Source organism: Corvus kubaryi, unplaced genomic scaffold (assembly GCF_017639235.1).
Source record: "Corvus kubaryi isolate FWS band 111438036 unplaced genomic scaffold, C.kubaryi_AGA036_p1.0 split1-131, whole genome shotgun sequence".
NCBI lineage: Eukaryota > Metazoa > Chordata > Aves > Passeriformes > Corvidae > Corvus > Corvus kubaryi.
In genome coordinates, this window is record NW_024582073.1 from 10,066,421 (window position 1) to 10,088,058 (window position 21,638).

Sequence of the window (21,638 nt, forward strand, 5' to 3'; positions counted from 1 at the left end):
TAATCTTTCTTTTTCTCTTCTTTCACTACATCCAGAACTGCTTCTAAATCTCACTAACATGAAGTAATATGTATATTGCAAATTATTGTGAATAAGTGGAAATATTTTTTTCCTTCTTAGTCTCTTTAGGAAGTAATTTGAGGGTTAGAGTACTAATATGTGGGAGAAACAGTTTCAGTTCCCTCCTCTGCCTGTAGATATTCAAATAAGGTCATGTTACCTGAAAAATCTGACCTAACTATTTAGGTCTAGAGAAGAGATCTCCTGTTGAAGCAGTTCTGACTTGCTGTGAGCTAATGGAGTCCTCTGCAGGCCAGAGGGGGAGTACCATTCTCTCACAGCGCTTGTCTAAATTTGGGGCTTTTTTTTTTTTTTTTAAATGCTGTGTGTGGATAGGGCTCCAACTCAGAATCCTATGAAGCAGTTTAACCATTAGAGTTAAGTTCTTCTTCAGTGTTACGTGTCCCTGAGGCAGTTGTCAGCCTTGTCTTTAGCACCAAGGGCTTGAAATGTAAGTGCTATGTTTGTTGTCACAGGAAACTGTTTCCCCTTTGTAGACTAATGAGGGGTAACTAATGGTAAAAGGACACTCAAGAAATCATTCAGTGCTGTGAATTAACCAAGGTTTTATACCAACCAGGTGGAACACCTGGAAATACAGCCCCGTTTTTCATTATGCACATCTCAGTACATGAGAGAACCAACTCTGTGTGTACCTCTCGTTATAGCAGCATCAGTGGTTTCAGCAGGGGTGCGTAACTTTTTAGGAGAGTTATTGTTAACTAACAGCTGTTGATATCAGCAAGAAGAGAGCTCAAATGTTGGTGCTATTCTGGTGTAGTGGATCAAAAAGTAAAGCTTAGAGGTTTAGAGGCTCAAGTTTGATTTGTTTCTAGTGTAAAAGGTTTTATGGAGCCCTTTTAAAAGCCTTGATATTCCAAAGTTTTCCTTGAGAGTTTAATAGTTTAATGAATATTGCAGTAGTGAGCTGTTTTGAAGAATACGTTTTGGAAGATGGGAGGGGAAAAGCTGGGGAACATTCAGGGACAAACCCCTGAACATTCAAAACCTTAAAGTTCGGTGCTTAACTCCTGTAAACCTATACATTATCAAGCCATTTATCTTATGTTTATTTTAGTACTTAAAATGTGTTTAGACAGAATCTAGATAGTACTAGATAGCAAATAGCATGATACAAATAAATACTAATAAAATATACCAAAATATTTATAAAACATGTATAAACCATATAGGAAACAACAGAGAAAGGAATTGAATGAAATATAAGGTAACATGGTAAGCATTTGCAAATTGCAACTGGTTTTTTGTTTGATTTTGTGGGTGTTTTTTTGCCAGATCTGTTTTATGAAATTCTCAGAAATATTTTGCCAGCTGTATAGGAATTTTAAGACTGTAGAAAATAAAAATAGTCTTTTCATTTAGGATCTGCTTCTCTGCAGTAGTGGAAACAGGTGCACCTCAGATTTTGTTCTAAGAGCTAGACGTAAGCTAGAATGAATTCATGAGTATTTTCAGTAACGAATAAACATTACTATGCTATGTCATGTGTTGTATTTGTATTTAGGTCATAAGAGGGAATAAACATTTAGTTGTAATAATTACTTGAATTAATTGAAGTTGCTCTGCAGAATTTTTACTCCACCTTGTGCTTACTTATTTTTCAGAAAAAAAAAACTTACTTAAAAAACCCTGACCTTTCTATTATTTCTTTAATCACAGATTGCAACAAAAGATGGTGCACTTTAGAAAGTGGCTTTCTGAGCTACTATGAAAATGATAAAACTACCACTCCTAATGGTATGATTGACATCAATGAAGTTATCTGCCTTGTAGTACACAAGTCAGACTTTTTAAATAGAGGGTAAGCTCCTGAATTCATATTTCAATAAACAAACTATTAATTTTTTTCTTGAATTTTGAATAGGGAATTTTGAAAAAAAGCTGAATTGTTTTATTTGATGTCAAGAAATTAGTGCTGTGTGATATTTAGGGATTTTCTTTTTTTTTTTCCTTATAGTGATAGAATGAAAATATGAGGGTAATTTAAAAGGGCAGCTTAAATTAGATACATCTGTTATTAAATCTGTAATGCATATTCTCAGTGCTTGAAAGGTTATATGATGATAAATTGAACAATTAATACTCATTTTACTTTCTGGGATTGACCACTGCCTCAGGCCAAAATTCTTGCTTTGCTTCTTCCTTCAAATGCTGCAGACTAGAGCTCTCCACAATGCTTCTGGATTTGGTCACAGAGATACTGGTCTTCGAAATCCATTCTTTGTTCTGTAGCTGAGGACAACAGAGTAACTGATGAATATTGTTCGTTTGAAGATAGCAGCTTTATTTTTGTGGGGTCTTGTTTTTTCTTTTGTAACTCTCTCACATGCCATTTGTACATGACAAACATCACATGGAAAGCGACGTAAATCTGATTCCAGTGATACTCGATTTCTTTAGGGCAACATTTTTGTTTAAAATATACTTTGTATTTATCTAACAGACTCCATAACACTTTCTTTAAATTTTTTAACATGTCTATATGCACCTAAAATAAAAATAACTTTCTATCGTATAATACTGTAATGCTTTTAGTTACAAAACAAAATCATCTGCAAAGGAAGCATTGTCTATTCAGTAAGTTTCTGAAAAAGATAATAGGAATAAAGGACTTAGACCACTACAGGGGGGAGAAATCCTGAAACATGGTGGTGTGTCAATATGCTATCAAATATAGGGAAGTGACCTTCATTATTCTGCAGTAGCTCTGTGATATCCAGAAAAAAGAAAAAAAAAATATCACTTTTTTCTTCTGTCTTCAAATATAACCTATTGCTTGCAGCATTTCCAAGTGGTTCCATTTTTGGGTATTACCTAAATTAAAAAAACATCTTGGCTGAACACTTCACTCTCAGGGAATAACTAACCTCCTGTTGTGGTTTACCTGCGATTGAGGAGTTTTATGAGAAATTTCTTTAGATTTGATATTTCATGTAGTGAAGCAGCTGGTCCTTAAAAAGACCTATTCTGTTAGTCAGAACTAAGTGTTTATATAATTTTCAAAGTGGTTATTGAAAATGACAGAAGTGACTCATGCTCAGTTCTCCACATTTAGACAAATCTCAGTCTCCAGCATTAAAATGAAAAAGCATATTTCATCTATTTGGCATCTATGGACAGGTCACAGATAAAATCATGCTATAAATTGGTGAACCATAATTTGTAAGTTAAAGACTGACCAACCCTAACTTTCACATTATGTTTACTTTCGAAATTCCACGCCAATTTAAACTGGTTTGCTTTTTCTTCTTTTACTGTCCTTATTTGTCCATTAAAAATTGAAAAAAACCAGGGTTCATCTGCTTAAATAATGGTATAATTTTTAAAAAGAAAAAAACCCAAGAATCTACCTTAAGAAAACTTTTAAGACCACCTCGAGGTACAGCAACTTCAAAGTAGTCCTACTCATCTTGGTGATGGCAGGTGATACACAGTGACCACGCATTTCGCCCCAGCAGATTCAGGCTGTCTGACAGAAAAAGCCTCTTCTTAGAGGGCAGATGGAGGACAGGAATAGGTTGGTGAGAATAATAGTACTCTCCATCCTTGACTGTTCTCAAGGCTTCTCATTGTGATAATCCCTCTCTGAGCAGGAGATTAGACCAAATGACATCTAGAAGTGCCTATGAACCAACATTTCAACTTGTTTATAATTTCCCATTTAACTAGCTGTTCTGCTTATATTAAACATTAAAAAAAATATTTTGAATGCATCACAAAAATATACTTGTTCAAATTGCATGAACTTGAAAAAGCAAAAAATTCCGTATATATTTTTAATGACTATATGTAAACATTTTTATGCATTTTGGAATTACTCAGAAAACTATTACACCATAGCCTCAAAACACATATTATTGACCTGCAAAGTACTTTGATCCTGTTGTGTTGTAAAGTGCTCTATTATTAGCTGCGCTGTACTTGTAATATTGGTAGAGAAATGCAGATGGAAAGAATGAAAAAATAGTGAAATAAAACTCCTGTGTTCTCTTGCTTGCTTTAGGGACATCTTTACATTTGAAATATACTTAATGTCAGAACGTGTTTTTCTATTTGGAGCTGAAACTGCATATTCACAAAGAAAATGGACTTCAGCAATAGCTAAGGTAATACCGATAATTATCTTTTTCAGTTAGGCCAGGAGCCTTTGCACAAATAATAAAGTGTCATTGTTAGCTTAAAACCTTTGAGAAGCCATTATTGATGAATACTGATCTATCCTGTGTGTAAAGGTTTCTTGAGCAGCAGAAAGAAATAACTTCTGTGATTTAATGTTTGAAACAAGATAATAAAAGGTGAAAGGAATTGAAGCAGCATTTTAATACCGACCTTAAGAATATATTAAAGGTGCTCTAGTATAAAGAGATATACTATATGAATATATTTCATCTAAGATTTTTATGGTTGCAATTCTGTTAAATTTATTTGCTGAAACAAAATTCATAAAGCGATACCATATTTTATACTGTTCCAAATGTTAATAATCACATTACTAATTAAATCAATGGTAGTTTAAAAGCAAAAATATTTGAATTGTAGTGTAGGAATGGAAAAAATGTTAAACTTGATTTTATATTTTAAATTTAGTGTATCTGTGGATTTATGAGTGATATATCTTTATTTTTTTACTGTGACCTTCTTCCTAGAATCCTATAGATTTGCAATATTTTGATTTTGTTTTTTAGGGGCGGAGGGTTTTTTTCTTCATCTGACTCACCCCATTTTCTTTGGTAGCATTTTGTTCCTCCTGTGGCTGAATCGTTGTTAGAGCGAGACTGTGACCTGATTGGGCAGCTGTACTACAAAGATTGCCATAGCCTGGATCAGTGGAGAAAAGGCTGGTTTGCTATAGAGAAGTCGAGCCTTTATTTTTGTCTTGAAATGGAGGATGCTGAAGAAGATTCCATATATCTAAGGAGGTTGCAAGAATTAAGTAAGAACTTGGTTTAACATCTAGTATTCAGAAAATGTTCTGTGGGATTAATTCACTGTTAAGGACACTTCTATTACATTTCAAAGTAATAAACTTTGGGAAGCTCAGTAACTATTCCTTCACATGAGTCAGATGTTATTCCAACTCTTATCTAAATATGGAGTTAGTAAATTTCTGTCTTGGGGTTTTTTTTCCTACTTTTTGGCACATGCTAGAGAAATTTTTCACATCTTTAAAATGAATGATGACGGTTTTTGTTCCAGTTGCAGCCATGTCTGTCTTACAGGAGTACAGAATTGAATAATAATATATAACCTTTTGGGATTATTGTCTCATATTTTTGACAGGTCAGAAATACTCACTGCAGAGCATGTTCTTGAGATGATTGACAGGTCTAGTTTTAAAATACTCAAACATACTGGAAAATTATAATTCTCTTGGAAAAATATTTCACAGACTAATAGACTTTTTTCTGATACTAAAAATATTATTTGCTCAGTGTCATGATGTGGAAAGATAAGAATATTTGTAAAAATGGTCTTCTATGACCAATTTTATATCGTTGTTTGTAATTATGCTCTGAATCCTCTTTTAAGCGTATCTGCCCTACTTGATTTTATATTGAACAAGGCAATATGTTATATAGAAAAGTACATATAATTCAAGGTTTATAATAAAGTAACATAGGAAGATAATTTAGCTCTTTGCTGATAATCCTCTTGATAAATGCTGACAGAATGTGGACTGTTTTGCAGGAGCTTGCCTAAATGCCATTGGGTTTTCTACTGTTTATTTACTGCCACCTTATATTTGGTGTGAATAACAACATGAAGGTGGTTTTTAATCAGGAATGTTTTTATGCCTCTAGGTGTCTTTTAACTTGTGAATGCTTTTGATCTTAATTCAGAATTAAAAGATTAGGCAGTAGGAGAACTGTTCCCGATATTTGTTTTGATGATGCAACTGTAATTGCCTGTGCCAGAATCATGAAAGCATGCAAAATCTGTGTATATTATATCTCATGTATAAAAATGAAACACTTTTGACTTTCGGGTGAGAATTGGTTTTGCTTGGGTTTTTTAATAGTAATTGTATTTCTTGGAAATATTATAGATCCATACTCTTTTCTTTGATTTCTATTTTCTCCAGAACAAATCTGCTCCACCTTTAATACTGATTTGTGTAAATGAAACTTGACAAATAATGAATCATTTATGGAAGTATAGTAACTTACCTTCTTGATATTTGATTCAGTAAATATAGGTGAGGCTATGAGTAGATGTGATACAAAAGCATCAAATAACATGCAATGTGTTTATTGAATTTCATTGGTATTTAGGACTTTACTGTCGCCGGGAATTAGTTGAAGTAAGGTGGGGATAATATATTACATGCACTTTGAGAAATTAACTTTTCAGAATTTTGAATTAGTAAGCAGGTTACATTTAATTTACTGGTTTTATTACAGTGTGCGGTATAGTTTTATAAGCACTGTAACTGAAAACTATCCAGATGTATTTGCTGTAGGTGTTTTACAGGGTGCTTTTTTTAGCAGGGATAACATAAAGCAACATAAAGAAGGATGGCACTGATCTTCACGCTTAACAGATAACTTGCATTATGTTATTGTAAATATGTGCAGCCATTAAGGTGCAAGAAGTTAATGGATTCCAAAATCCAGCTTACTTCTGAATCGTTCTGTCTTCTACAACTTGTATTTACAAGTTTAGTGTAATAAAACACTGTAGCATGTTCTCACATTAAAAAATACATGTTTAAAATTTCTTGATCATACTCTGTATTAGTTTTTCTTGTAAATGTAATGTGGTATTTTGTGGAGTTTTGTTTCTATTATCAGCAGTATTCTTTATTTGTTAAGTTTAAGAATTCAGTGCTCCATTTGCCACTGGAGATCATTTTGAAAAAAAAGTGTATGTGCATGCATGTATGCATTTGTCTGTAAATATGTGTCTGTGAAGGTCATATGGATGTGTATGTATTTTTTTTCAGCAACCAGTAGTGTGATGCAAAACGGAGAGAGAATAGATGTCCTGCTGCTTGTTGAAAAAGGAAGGTAAGGTTCCTACCTGAATAAAGCTTTGATCTGTTTTTATATTGATATCTTAGAATTATCGTTGATGAGTTCTGGAGTTTTTTCACTTAGAGCTGCTAGCAAGAGAGTAAATTTGCAGACTTTTTAAAGGAGGGAATATCTTTGTGCATTAATTACATTTTATGTCTGTGTCACGAAATGTTAACAAGCACTACTTAATTAAAAGCAGTTTTCCCACTGAGAAAATTATTGCCAGATTAGTCTGCCAATAATGGTTTCTTCAAAATGACCTATCTCCTTTTACCCTGTTAAAAAAGTATCTCATTGGAGCATTTACTACCAACTTCCTGGTTTTTTTATCATTTTTATGTCTCAGAATTCTGTCTCTCAATCTGCTATCTTAGGTTTGAGAGGATATGAATGAGGTGTCCTCTGATTTGCTCCATACTCAGTTTGGATTTTTTCCCTTGATCTCTCTCTCCTCTGTGCTTTTAAAACACTTGAAGTGACTGGTGATACTTGATCTCCTGTTGCTATCCAAACAGAAGTTCCATAGTACCTTGGTGAAACAGCTACTCCTGTGTAGTTCAACTGAGGCCAGCAGAGGGATCTGCACAAATGAAAAGAAGAAAGTTGTCTGAAAATATCTGTGTACCGTAGTTTTTAAATGTATCTTCTATAAGTAGAATTTAATGCAAAATCTCTAATGCTACGCTTTCAAGAAACACAGTTGTGCAGACAATTCAGTTTCAAATATTTCTTATATTTTTCTGAAAAAATTTAAGCTCGTTTTAGGTGTCTGTGGATGTTTTCAGACCATAATGTAATCCAGATGATTCTTTTTTTCCCTGTTATGCTTCTCTTGTAGTTAGCTCTTTCTTATTATGGGTAACAAACCTTCCCTACATACTGGCACAATTTCTTTATGCTGATGGTTCATTCATTGTTCTTTTCTTAACCCTGTGATGATAGCAGTAAGTTTTCTCATAAAATGAAGTTATGGGCACAAAATTCTAAAATCCAGAATTAATATAAACATAAGAGTCAGATGAAAGGACTTGTGCTTCCTATATGAAATGGTGGATGTAAGACCTTTTGAAAGTTCCTTGAAGAAATGTTGCTTGGTTACATTTACAGTAATTGTTTATGTAACGTCCATGCTTTAGTTGCAATTTGATTTTCCAAAATAATTTCATATTGATTCTTACTTAGTACCTGTTTTCAGACAGGTAAATTACTAGAATCATGTGGAAATTGCCAGAGAACACTGAGTTGTTCTGATGTCTGTTTCTCTCTCTCCCTGCCCACTTTACCCAAAATCACTTGGTACCACTGCTTTCCCATTGCAGAATTGTACAACAAAGCTTGTAGACATAGCTAAAGCTAGTGGATTTTGCAGGATGGGTTAAAGACAAGCCTTTGCACACTTGTGGATGAAGTGTGGTTATGTATGTTGTTTGTCTGACTGCTGTGGCAGAAGGCTGTGCTGGTAGTCAACAATAAAGCTGTACAGTAGCTTCCTTAATGTTGAGACTCAGTGATTGTGGACTGCTGCAGTCACTTGTGCCAATTCAATTCTCTCAATTCACTAAGGCAGAAATCTGTGTTCGCAGGCCGCCTTGTTTGTTTGAGTACTTAAATTATTAATTTCTTGGCTATGGACAGTATGTGCTTCACACAACATAGAAAACTGCCATTTTTCGCCATATTGTCACTACTGCTATCTATTCGTTACGAAATGTGTGATCTTTGTCAATTTTTATAACTGGAAGAAGTAGCGCATACATAAATGTACTATAGAAGGCAGTGCATTTATATTGGAGGAATGCATTTCGGTTGAGTCTGTGGAAAATAGTTGGTAATCTGCATGGTAGATCTTCATAAACATTACAGTACAAATAGTTTCAAACATGATTACTTCTATAAAATCTTTAAATTCCTCAGTTTTGTGCTATATCACTGTGTTTCAGCCTGTGTTTATGTTTAGTCTTAAACCTTAGATTTAATATAACTTTATATTTTGTTTATGACAGTTTAGTGAGAAATGCATGTATTTGTTATTACTTCTCTCTGAAAACTATGAACACAGAGGTTAGTTCTGCAAAGTTACCTCTATTGCTTCATAAAGTTCTGTAGAAGACTCCTACTGTGCTTGAGGAAAGTTCTGCTCTTCTGCTGGAAATTATTTCCCCTTTTCTTTTCCGTGCTTCCAGGTTCAAAGAGATCAAAAAATCATTTACAATTATGGAAAAAGAAAATTAAAAATGTTGTTACATTTGTCTGAAAGGACTAAACTGAGAAGGACTGCTTTAAACATCTAATTTGTAAATTGTTGTATGTTTTTCTGATTTAAAGTTATTCTATGTGTGTTCTCTCTCAGCCAAAAATTATTGAGGTTTGAGATGAGCTTTTAAGCCACTTCCACAGGAAATTGACTGAGTTCTGAACTGTGTCTGGCACTGGTTTAATTTCCTTTTCTCCCTTCTTCGCTTTTATGGTATTGTAGTGAAATTGCCTCTCTGATTTATCTTACTTTTTGATGCCACCATTCTGGAGATTTTTGACTAGGCACGTATAATTTTTTCAAAAATAATCAGTTGCCTTCTATGAACAATCCAGGGTCCATGATTTTCACATTTATGTTTCTTACCACCAACTTCTCTTTCACGACTGTTTTGGTCCTATGGGACCACAACTTAAACAAATACCACATTTTCTTTGTTAATTATTAAGTAACCTCTTCCTCTGTAATCAAATTAAGCTTAGCAGGTTCTCAAATTTTAGAAAACTAGGAGAACATAATCGTTTTGTACTTCTGGTATCTTTTTTCTAATGTGATGCATTGAGGGGAAGATTGAAAGATCCATAAAATACAAGGTGATCTTTTCCACATAGTTTAGGTAATTCATATATCACAACAATTGATTGACAGGCACATGATTTAGACTTTCGTATCTCTGTGAAAAATACTGATAAGTTTATATGACCTTTGAAGTTCAGTATGGTATTTTTTGTCTCCTGCTCTGGTATCAATTCATTGATATGCAGCAGAGTTGCCCTTTTCTTGTTTAGAAGTAATAATATTTTTACTTTACAGTATGCTGCTTCCTGTATATATCATAATTCTTTAGATAAAAAATAATCTGTTGAGACTTCCATTTATCCTTTTGCGTAATACCATAATGTGAATCCTGCTGTTCTGTAGGGGAAATAAAAACACAGTAATATATCTACATTTCTTGTGTTGGAAAGCACCATATATCTTTTATAAATCATTGTCCTAACTTCTGATCTGTGAATAGTAGTAGCAAAGGAGTAGAGTATCATGCACTGTCAAACTTTTTTCTACTCAATTCAAACTTCTTACTTTCCTTCTATATATATGGCAATAGCAATACCAGAACATGTAGTGGTGTATTCTTTGGAAGGTATTGATTGAGAACTACCTGTTTAGACAAGTCTTAAGGAACCTTAAGTTTGACAGCACTGAATTAGGCACACTCATTTTGCTGCAAAAATAGGAGAGCTTTATGCAAATTATTATTTTTTTCTTAGTGGGAGAGAGAGGCTGTGTTTCTACTATCCAGGCATGTGTGGTGGTTAACATGACTTTTGAAGTCATGAAATAAGGACTTCCTAAAAATGTGGTTCAGTGTGATGAAATATTTTAGTGTCATCTACTCTGCTGCTGAATGGCTCAGTCTGTATGGTGGATCTTGAGAAGAGTTCAGATCCTGGCTCTGTGTATGTAATACATTGACTGCATCCTCCCTTCCTACCAAGATAGGAATGCTAGAATGGAAACATTTATAAAAGCCAAATAGAAACATACTACTAAAACGAAATGAAATTAAGTATTCCTTCATCATATAAAATGCTTTCTCCCCCTCAAATGAGATAATCAAAATGAATGTTTTTTCTATTTTGATGAAACCATTTTTATAGAAGTTCAGTGGAGCATTTTGGCTTTTCATAATTAGGAAATAAATGGTCATTAGAGAAAATTGACCTCTTACGTGTCTTTAGTGGGAGATAAGAGAATGTATGTAGAAAAGTTTGCTTACTATTTTAATACTTTAGGAAGTTGTTTATTACACACATGCATGTGGATGGACCTACACTCTTAAACTTTTCAATTTTGCTATTTTCTCTTAGAAGCTAGCTTGTCAGGGTGGCACAGAGGAGATTACTGTAGCATGCTTAAATAAAAGAGTCAGAACAAGGCTGTGCTTTGATATACAGTCAAAGTGTTGCATTAACTTATTCTGCCTCAACTCTTATCTTTTTTGTATATGTTCCTTAGCTTTGTGATAGTGGGTGATCGTTTTGATACTTGTGTAGGAGGGAAGTTCAGTATGTCTCAGCTGCTCTATAGAAGAGGTTGGTGGGTGTGTGGTGTTTAGGGGCGCGAATACAAAAGAAGGAAAGCTTTTTACAGTATTGAAAGTTGTCTCTAAATTTGTTTCCTGCTTAACTGTGGTGTGGACATATGAATGCGTAGCGTAGGACCAAGACTGAAGAAGAGTAATTAAAATGTTGGCAGGTTCTTTCAAAGGCTTGTGACAATGCTTGTGGATCTTCTGTCATTTTTTATAGCACTGGTAATACAAATGTATTTGGAAAAAAAAAAGATGCTGTAACAACAGACTACCATCACAGCTTTATGTGGGGAAAGGTGCCTTGATGTCTTACTCCAAGTATTTCTCTTCTTTTTTTCTTTATTTTCTGAACATCTGCTTTCTTGCCGTAGTACAATAACACCATTTTTTTATTTCTTTCCTGAGCTCAAAATATTTTTATACTTTTCAGAACTCTATATATCCATGGCCATACAAGGCTGGATTTCATGGTCTGGTATACTGCAATTGAAAAAGCAGCAGGTACAGATGGTAATGCATTACAAGATCAGCAGCTCAGCAAAAATGATGTTCCTATTATAGTGAACAGCTGCATAGCATTTGTTACGCAGTATGGTAAGTATAGTGGATTTTATTCAAGCTAAGATCATTTGTGTAATACCTAAGCACCCCCAGTATCAGATCCTATTGAATGAGTTTATATATTACTTAAACCATGCCCTTCACTAGCCTTGCCATTCTGATGAGATGGTGCAATACACAACCACACATCTGAGAATGGTCAGTTTGGGGAAATACAGCTTGGTAAATGCCCTTTATAAACACCTTTCTATTTTAAATACTGTGTTGTTTGCCTTATGAGACAGCCTTGGGGTCCAGTGCCTGAGTGCAGACAGCTCAGCCCAGAAAATAAACTCTCTGAACCTGGAAAAGCTATGGTATGAGCACAGCTTCTTGGAAGGTGACATCAACTGTGGAATTGAGTTCAGTCTTAGGCTGCTGTTTTTTCAGTGAAATAGCCTAAGGATGTATAGTCAGTTACCATTTATTTAAGTAAATTTTGCTAGCATAACTTTCCATGGCATTAGGTCATATGCAGATATGTTTGTGTCCTTTTACTACTTCAAATGCATAAGTTTTCTTGTGAGATGCTCCATGAATATCAACCCTGTACAAATTGGTCTTTGGTATAAATGTGTCTGTAACCTCTGTCAGTATGAAAACATCTAATTTCTATCTGAGTCGTTGAAGTTTAACTAAATAACCTTTGAATATAGCAACACTGCATTATTGTAAATAGTTGTACTGGAGTTACACCTAGTGCCTAAAACTAAGGAAAAAGCTTTGCTAAATTATTTCTTAATCATTAGCAATAGAAATTATTCCAAGTATAGTTTAAACCATTTCATCCACTGAATTGTTAAAGCAGGTTAATTACGTCTGCCACTTAGAGCTATTTGTGTAGTCTAAATTAAAATTCAGTTTCCTAATGTCTTTTAAATCAGTTAGATCTTTATCAAAAATATGCTTTTCGGGATCAGCATTAGTAGCTGTTAAAATGCTCAGCTGAAAGCTGAAGGAATTATTTGCATGCATTACTTGCATGCATACATCTTTTGTATCATCGTTGTAAAGGTTCTGTCTTAAGCTGTAGTCTAAGAAGACAGATGCTATTGCGTTCCGGGGCTGCTCCTGACAGTAACACCACAAAGGCAGTACCAAATGGAAGTACTTGTGGGCATTACAGGAAAGGTGACTTGTAGAAACATTAGACATGATTTCACAGGTTTTGACAGAGTACTTAAATTTGACAGGTATGTAAGAAAAGCAGGGTTTGGCATAAAGTACCGTCCTCTTTCAAGAAATGTGAATGCAGAAAACACCTCTACAGAGATAAACAGGACTGCACATCTATGCCAAACTTACACAAGTTTTGAAAAACAAAAGTTTTGATTACAATCACATATGCAGTGATTGAAGGTAGTCATGACTTTGTTTTGAACTATACCTTTTCTTTTTAAGTTGCCTTTAGTGGTTTTAGTTGTTACATACAAGAATAATAGCTGACTGATGTCTTCCAGAATATGAGAAAAATCAGAAAAAAGGATATTTTCTACTTATCTTGAGGCTTTTAAGAATAAAATATTTCAGGTTGGATGAATGCAATAATACTCTGAGTCTTAAGCTGAGTTCATCAGTAGAGTAATAAAATAAAAGGAGTTTTCTCATGAAAGCAGCTGTGTTTTATGTGTAATACAATATCTATCATGAAAACTTCTTCTCGTTACTGTGCCTGTTGAAAGTACTGTTTTAGGAAGTCCTGAAGAGATCTGGGGATTTGAATTGCCTGTAAAATACTCCTGAAATAGTGATCCCAGGCTTGCTTACTATTATGGTGAATATTTTTGCAAAGAGATGTAGTTGGGTGTAAGAAGACGTTGCAGTGTGTAAAAGGTCAGAGTGGTTTTGTTAGGAAATGCAACATGTTTGGCAGCCACATATAGTTTTCATATAATGATGTCTGGAATTTTTAACAGAATACTTGATTTTATATTCATTTTTTTTTCTGTCCTGTATTTCTGTGCCTTAGGTTTAGGTAGCAAGCAAATCTATCTTAAGAATGGTGATTCTTCCAGTGTGGCTGAACTGCTGGAAAGCTTCAAAAAAGATGCAAGAAGTGTTAAACTAAGAGCAGGAAAACATCAGCTTGAAGATGTGACTGAAGTACTGAAAAGTTTCCTTTCTCAAATAGATGATGCGCTTCTCACTAAAGAACTTTATCCATTCTGGATCTCTGCATTAGGTAATGTATTTGATAACATTCAATACAATAAAGGTTATATGTACATTTTCAGTATCAAATTTGAGGGGGTTGTTCATTAACTTGCCCTGTGTCAACCTACGTTATTTCATAATTGGTGAAACAATTGTAGTGAGGAAAAAATATTTGGGACTTGGCTGCAATAGACCCGTGTTAATCAGAGATGATTTTATTGCCTTTAAGTGAAACAGAATAATAATATCAAAGAGTAATGTTTCCCTGACAATATATTTGTAAACAGTAGACCAATATTGCACTGTGTCATGTTTGGAACAGCCAAAGTAGAAGGTGATGATTTACATTTTAAAGAAGCATTTAAGATAGAATGAAGAAACACATATATGTTAGGGTAGGAAAAAAGTGTGAACTCTCCTTTGACCATATGTGGTTCAAAACTGACAAAATATTGATGCTATCATCTGCACAATAGTTAAATGACAGCCTTGCTGTTTAGATTTTTCATGTCTGTTTTATGAACAAGCAAACTTATGTATATTAACAATATAAACTTGTTAACAACTGTTACTTGGGTTTTTTTCCCTAAGAAATATTAATTCAATTTGAAAGAAAATTTAAGTAACTTCCTGTCACTGGAGATTGTTATGTGTTTAAAACATGAGGATGTGTATCTCTGTATGGTTAAAAATAGAACTGTGAGATTACTAATGCATTAATTACTTATCATGTAAATTGTGGTGATTTTTATAATGTTCTTTCAAAATAGCTATATTTCTAGTTGTTTCTATATTGCAGCATTTGAAAACTGCAAGAAACAAGTGGTTTCCCTGCAAAACTGTGCTATAAAATTGCAGTAGAGGCACAGCAATAAGAGGGGCATAGGAAAAGTTGACAGAACATTAATTTCTACCTTAATGCACTGGAGTCACAAAAGCATATTTACTGTGTGGCAAGTTTTGTCTTTAAAAAAAGATATTAAAAGCATATTCCTCTCTGATTTTGCTTAAGTTCAAATATATGGATGTTGCTTTAATATGAACCATCAGACTTTCAGGAAATTAAATTATTAACAATATTACACATTTTTGACCTTTAACCTCAATTTGAACAAACTAGAGGAAAAAATATTAAGAGCTTATTCATGATTACCACATGATTAATCTCATCAGAAGCCAGAAAAAGTTCTATCTGAGGCAGTCTAGATTTAAGTCAGCTCTTTTTAATGGTGTTGCAGTGATTCCCCTTCCTGATACGTACACGTGGCTAAAATTCTACTTCAGCTTTACAACAGAGAATCCTGCCCTGTTAAGTGATACAGAAGGTATTTCTAGGAAGACTAAAACGTTTAAGAAAATAGAGTAGAAGACCTTTAAGCTGTTGTTTTGTTATTTGTTTATTTTTTCTTCCAATTACCAAAAAAATCAAAACATAGTCAGTAGTTAGCAGAGAGCACCATCAATCAGCCAGAAGAGTTTAGTGCTTTCTTTTCAGAAACTTGGGAGAAGCAAGGGTCTGAGAGGGAAAAGCTAACCAACTAAATACAATCTACATTAACTTTGTTTATGCCCTGAGCATAAGGGGGCATAAGCAGCACAGGGAAGCAGACTTAAGGTAGAGAGCTGTGGCTGTCTCAGATACTGTCATTCCCAAGACTGGAATTCCTGCCATCGGTCTGGCCATTGTTCAGCTATATGCAACTTGGTACAACTTATTTACCAGCCCTTTCCCTTTGCTCTCCTCTAATCAGTCTTATATATACTTAGATCCTTAAACTACTTTGTGCCTTGAGAGACTTTTCCGGTAAATATTTAAAATATGAAATGGTCTTTTCCTTTCTCTTTGCTGGGAACTCTTAGCAGTACATTTACATTTGTGCAGACACGGTTGCACTCACAGATGTACATACACGAACTACAGATTACATATGCTTTGAGAGGAAAGCAGTTGCTATTCTGGGCTTTAGTCTTAGCCAGTGGCAAGTGGTGCTTGAATATAGAACTGTCCCTCTTTATTGGTGTTTCTCTGAACTGGTGTCAAATAATAGACTTTTTAAATAGTATATTGCTAGCACTGCCTTTATGAAGAAGAGGTTGATTGGGTAAATAGTAATTTTAAAGGACTAGATGATGCTGATATAGTTAATGAGAACTGCTGTTGGGTTTTAGTGTGCATTATTATTAATGCTCAATGATTATTATTTTCTGGCAGATATACAGAATGAAAAGGAGCGTGTGAGGAAGTACAGAGCTTTTATTCGGAGTCTTCCACCAGTCAATAGAGCAACTTTGGCTGCTTTAATTGAACATCTTTACAGGTCATTGCAAATAATGCATTGTAGCAGAGAAATTCTTATAATGTGTTCTCAGTATAACTCTAGAATCTACGAAATGTGGCTTGTTTCATTAACTAGTAATCACAAAAGCTTATCTAGTTGCAGCAATTAATTAAATTTGAATTCCTTTAATTGATAATGTGTTTTTTCTTTGGTTGTATTTTTAGCAGTAGGTATCTATAAAAACCAATGGATTGGAACACACAGAGAGAGGGATGCCAGTGTATGTGTCCAAATAGGGTAATTTTTGATGTAGCTTCTTTTTGCAATCTCGTTTTACTCCAGTCTGCTAGTCTTCCAGAGGATTGTTGCAAATGGTTCTTGAAATTAAAATATTTTTTTCAGTGAAAATATCCTTCTCCACAATCTGTTTTGCACATAATAACTTTGAGAATTACCTACCCTTTCTGTTTTTTATTACTGCTTCATTTTCCAACTGAGGTAGTAGTAGAGAATATCCAAAATACAAACTTGCTTAAACACCAAAGGTCATGACTTATTCCTAGATAAAATAAGGGGTAGGAAATGTGTAAAAAATATGTGACAGGATGGTTCTGAGGTGTCAATGGTTAAATAGTACCAGTCTATATTATATCATCTATTGAACAAGTTACATTATATTTCTGGTGAATTGCAGTGGGTATAGAATGTGTGGAAACTTCTCTTTACTGGGTGTTGTGTTCAGAAATTGTTACATAGCCAGGTACATAGCAGATGTAGTTTAAAAATATTTATATGATTATGAAATTGATTGGTGCCATTATTGGGATAAAGGTTATAATACATATTGTGTTTAAGAAGTTTCTAAGCATATCCAGTTAGAGATATTAATATGCTGTTGCATCTGTTCTGAAAGTAGTTTAAATTCATGCATTTAACGGGCAAAATTCTGTGGTACTTTAAAGTGTTTGCCTCTAAAAGAGGAATATGTTATGTGAACAACAGAACTGATATGGAAACTTTACCATAGGGATAGGAACTAAGAAGGACCCAATTTCTTTCCACATTTTGATCTTAGATCTGAAGTTTGTAGGATATATTTACATTACATAATATAGTGAAACTGTATTTAGCATTGGTTTGGCCTCACCTGGAGCACTGTGTGCAGTTCTGGGGTCTGCAATTTAAGGGTGTTAAGGTCTTTGCATGCATCCAGAGGAAGGCAGCAATGCTGATGAGAGGGCTGGAGAGAATTGCCTGTGGGGAGCTGCTGAGGACTCTGGGCTTGTCTGCTTCAGAGAAAAGGAGGCTGAGGAGTGACCTAATTGCTCTGTAGAGCTTCCTGAGGAGAGGAGGTGGAGAGGGAGGTGCTGATCTCTTCTCCCTGGTATCTGGTGTTAGGGTGCATGGAAATGGTTCAAAACTGCATCCAGATAAGTACAAACTTGTCATTAGGAAGCATGTCCTTACTGAGAGGGTGGTCAAACATTGTAATGGGCTTCTTAGAGGAATGGTGGATGACCCAAGCCTGTCAGTGCTGTTGGACAGTGCCCTTAGCAACATGCTTTAGCTTTTGATCAGCCCTTAAGTGATCAAGCAGTGGGACTAGGTGATCGTTATAGGTCTCTTCTAACTTGAGTATTCTATTCTGGTTTTATTCTTTTCTATTCTAAATAGTTTTGATATCACTTGAAATGCAGGTAGAATGATTTCATTTCTGTAATGAGAAATAAGGAATATAAAGAAATAGTAAATAAATAAGTAGTAGTACATGTTTTCATTGCATTTAATGTAGTTACCTTTTTTGAAGTGCACTCCATATTCTGTAAAGGAGCCTCAGACAATAAAGGAACAATGAAACTGTCTAAATATGTTTCTTTTTCCTTCAACAGGGTGCAGAAGTGTTCTGAAATTAATCATATGAACCCTCACAATTTAGCTTTGGTGTTTTCCTCATGCTTATTTCAAACTAAAGGCCAGACTAGTGAAGAAGTCAATGTAATTGAAGATCTAATTAAAAATTATGTGCAACTTTTTCATGTAGGTATCTTTATATAAACATATTGTAATTGGTCAGATGTTAGAGATTCAAAAATATAAAAATCAGCTTTAAAGTGGTCTTGCTACTAGTTCAATGATCTGAGGATTTGCGGGGTTTTTGAACTCTAATTCAGTGGATGTTTTCCTTGGCCTGCTTTAAATTTTATTTCCCAGTTAGTTTAACCTGTGTAGTTAAACTAGACTGTTTATGGGATGCTGTGAGCTACTGTTTTCCAAAATGGTGCTCATTCTCCTTGCTGTCAAAAGCTTACTAAATTTAAGAAAATTTTATGATTATGACTATTAAAAATAATGCTTGTAATCAAATTTTATAAGCCTGATCAGAATTGAAGCATGGCGGGATTTTGTATTCTTAGTTTCTGAGCTGTGATTTCAATTTGATTTGTTCCTTAGACCCAGAAATAATGTTAAGTCCAACTGGATAGAAAAGCTACTACTAGCAGCAATTCATATTAGCCATTTTGATTTAGAGTTAACTGTGCCACTATAACATGTTCTGCACTTTTTCATTGATTCCTCTCTGTTTTAATATGTATTCCAATAAGTTTATAATAATGAGTCCCATCAATGAAGAGCTGTTTCTGACATGTTTTGCAAACATGCTTCTATAAGAACATGATTGACAGTATTGGCAATTGGTACAATAATTATTATTAATCACTCTAAAATTACTTATTTTATACAGATAAATGAAGACCAAGTCAAACAAATGGATATAGAGAACAGTTTTATTACAAGGTGGAAAGACACTCAGGTAAGTGACAAATATCAACTGGTGTGACAGTAAAGACTATTTTGTTGTTTTACATGATTTTAGGTTTCTAAAAGTAAGTCTGTAAGTTTTTATTGTGATCAGTATTGTTAACTACAGAGATTAGGGAAATAAAATGAAATGAAGGAGGAGGTATAAACTGATAAAAGTAAACCAGTTCTTTTTAGAGCATCCTGTGGAATAATGTTCTGGCCTGCACTAACTTACTAGCTAGTAACTAACTAGTTCTAGCACTGCACTAACTTGCAGGTGGTTGCATGCTTTTACTAGGCTTCATAAATTGTATTAGAAGAAAATAGCAGTTGCAAGTGGAAGAGTGATGACCTGTCTTTTTTTAAAATTTTAAACATGCATATTCAATACCTCCAAGTGTATATGAGCTTTTATTATTTCATGAGCTTTGAGTATACACGGTCTCTCTTCATTAGAGTTTCACCATCCCTTTGAGTTTAAATCATATGAATCTTTACCCAATTCCTGTTTTGTGACCATTTCTAGAGCCCCAAAACATAAATATTATTTGGGGAAGCTACAGACACATACTAACAGTCAAACACTGAACTTCAGGACACAATATAAGAAAATGGGAGGTCTTATGCCACTTTTTTATCATCTTAAATTCCAGTTTTACCTATAACAACTTCTGAATAATTTCAGGGTTGTAAGAAATAGCAGAGTGATAGCATGTTTCGCTGTCTGAATGGCGTTTGTGTACAATCTTAATTAAAGCATAAATCACTAAGCTTCCATAACACTACCAAGGTGGTTGAACTAGGAGAGGTAAAATGAGATGTAGGGAGCTTAAAAACTTTTTCAGAAATTTAAAGTGGTCGAGGAGAGGGTTTCAATGATTTTAGAGCTTATATAGGACTCTAAAAATGGAGAGAAAGCTGGGAGAGAGCATCAGTAATGCTTTCTCCATTGGGTGCCTTCCCCCTTTCAAGCAGAGTTTTGTGTACCTTGCAAGTCATGTACTTGCAAGACAGTGTCCTACAAATACATGTTGAAATTGCACGTTCTGTGAATTACTGTCTGGAGTCTTATTTTTATCTCATATTCCCTTACTGCCTGGGTCAGAGTGGCGTGACCCACTGTGAATGTGCATATAGCATCCTTTGGGTGCCTGGTGGAGTGCCCAAGTTACTGGAAACAATTTAAAATTTGTTTCTAATGTCTGTATTGCAGAATGGAAACTTCTGCCTTGGTAATAGCCAAAAAATCACCCAGATTTGATATAATAGAATCACAGAATATGCTGAGGTGGAGGGGACCAACAAGGATCGAGTCCAACTCCTGGCCCTGTGCAGGCCAACCCTAAGAGACACATCGTGTTCCTGAGAGTATTGTCCAAATGCCTCTGGAGCTCTGTCAAGCTTGGTGCTGTGACCTGGGGAGCCTGTTCCAGTGCCCAACCACCCTCTGGGTGAAGAACCTTTTCCTAATAGCCAACCTAAACTCCCCAACACAGCTTCAGGCCATACCCTCAGCTCCTGTCGCTGGTCACCAGATAGTGAAGAGATCAGTGTCTACCCATCTGAAACTCTCCTCAGTGTCCTCTTCTCCAGGCTGAACAGGCCAAGTGACCTCAGCTGCTTCTCATAAGGCTTCCCTTCCAGACCCTTGACCATCCATGTTGCCCTCCTTTGGATGCGCTCTAATACTTTAATGTCTTTTTTATATTGTGGCACCCAAAACTGCACACAGCACTCAGAGGCTGTCCCACTAGAGACAGTAGTGGGAGCAGGACAATCCCCTCCCTTGCCCAGCTGGCAATGCTGTGCCTGATGCCCCCAGGACACGGTTGGCCCTCCTGGCTGCCAGGGCACTGCTGACTCAAATTCAACTTTCCATGGACCAGGACCCCCAGGTTCCTTTCCTCAGTGCTGCTCTCCAGCCTCTTGTTCCCCAGTCTGTGTGCACAGCCAGGATTGCTCCATCCCAGGTGCAGAATTCGGCACTTCCTCTTGTTATACTTCATATTTTTGGTGATTGCCCATCTCTCTAATTTGTCCAGGTCTCTCTGCAGGGCCTCTCTGTCCTCAAGGGAGTCAACAGTGCCTCTGAATTTAGTGTCACCAGGAGACTTACTTAGTATTCTTTGAGGTCCTGTGTCCAAGTTCTTTATGAAGATATTGAAGAGAACTGGGCTGGGAATGGAGCCCTGTGGAACCCCACTAGTCACAAGTCCCCAGTCTGATGTCACCCCATTCATGATAACTCTGTGCCTAACCTGTGAGCCAGTTGCTCACCCATCATGTAACACAGTTATTCAGCTGTGGGATGGACGATTTGTCCAGAAGGACACTGTGAGTGACAGTATCAACAGCTT

General features: G+C 35.3%; 1 protein-coding gene across 3 annotated transcripts in view; it reads left to right on the forward strand.

The window, feature by feature from the left end:
* The window catches only part of ARAP2 (ArfGAP with RhoGAP domain, ankyrin repeat and PH domain 2), a 124,994-nt gene that overhangs the window by 67,348 nt on the left and 36,008 nt on the right, over positions 1-21,638 (forward strand). For all 3 annotated transcript variants that reach the window (XM_042053426.1, XM_042053425.1, XM_042053427.1), the window contains 9 exons: positions 1,741-1,882; positions 4,085-4,187; positions 4,816-5,014; positions 7,025-7,088; positions 11,877-12,040; positions 14,016-14,228; positions 16,413-16,518; positions 18,369-18,516; positions 19,223-19,291. In XM_042053426.1, the coding sequence (XP_041909360.1) occupies positions 1,741-1,882; positions 4,085-4,187; positions 4,816-5,014; positions 7,025-7,088; positions 11,877-12,040; positions 14,016-14,228; positions 16,413-16,518; positions 18,369-18,516; positions 19,223-19,291 (1,208 nt within the window). The remainder of the gene's footprint in view (positions 1-1,740; positions 1,883-4,084; positions 4,188-4,815; positions 5,015-7,024; positions 7,089-11,876; positions 12,041-14,015; positions 14,229-16,412; positions 16,519-18,368; positions 18,517-19,222; positions 19,292-21,638) is intronic.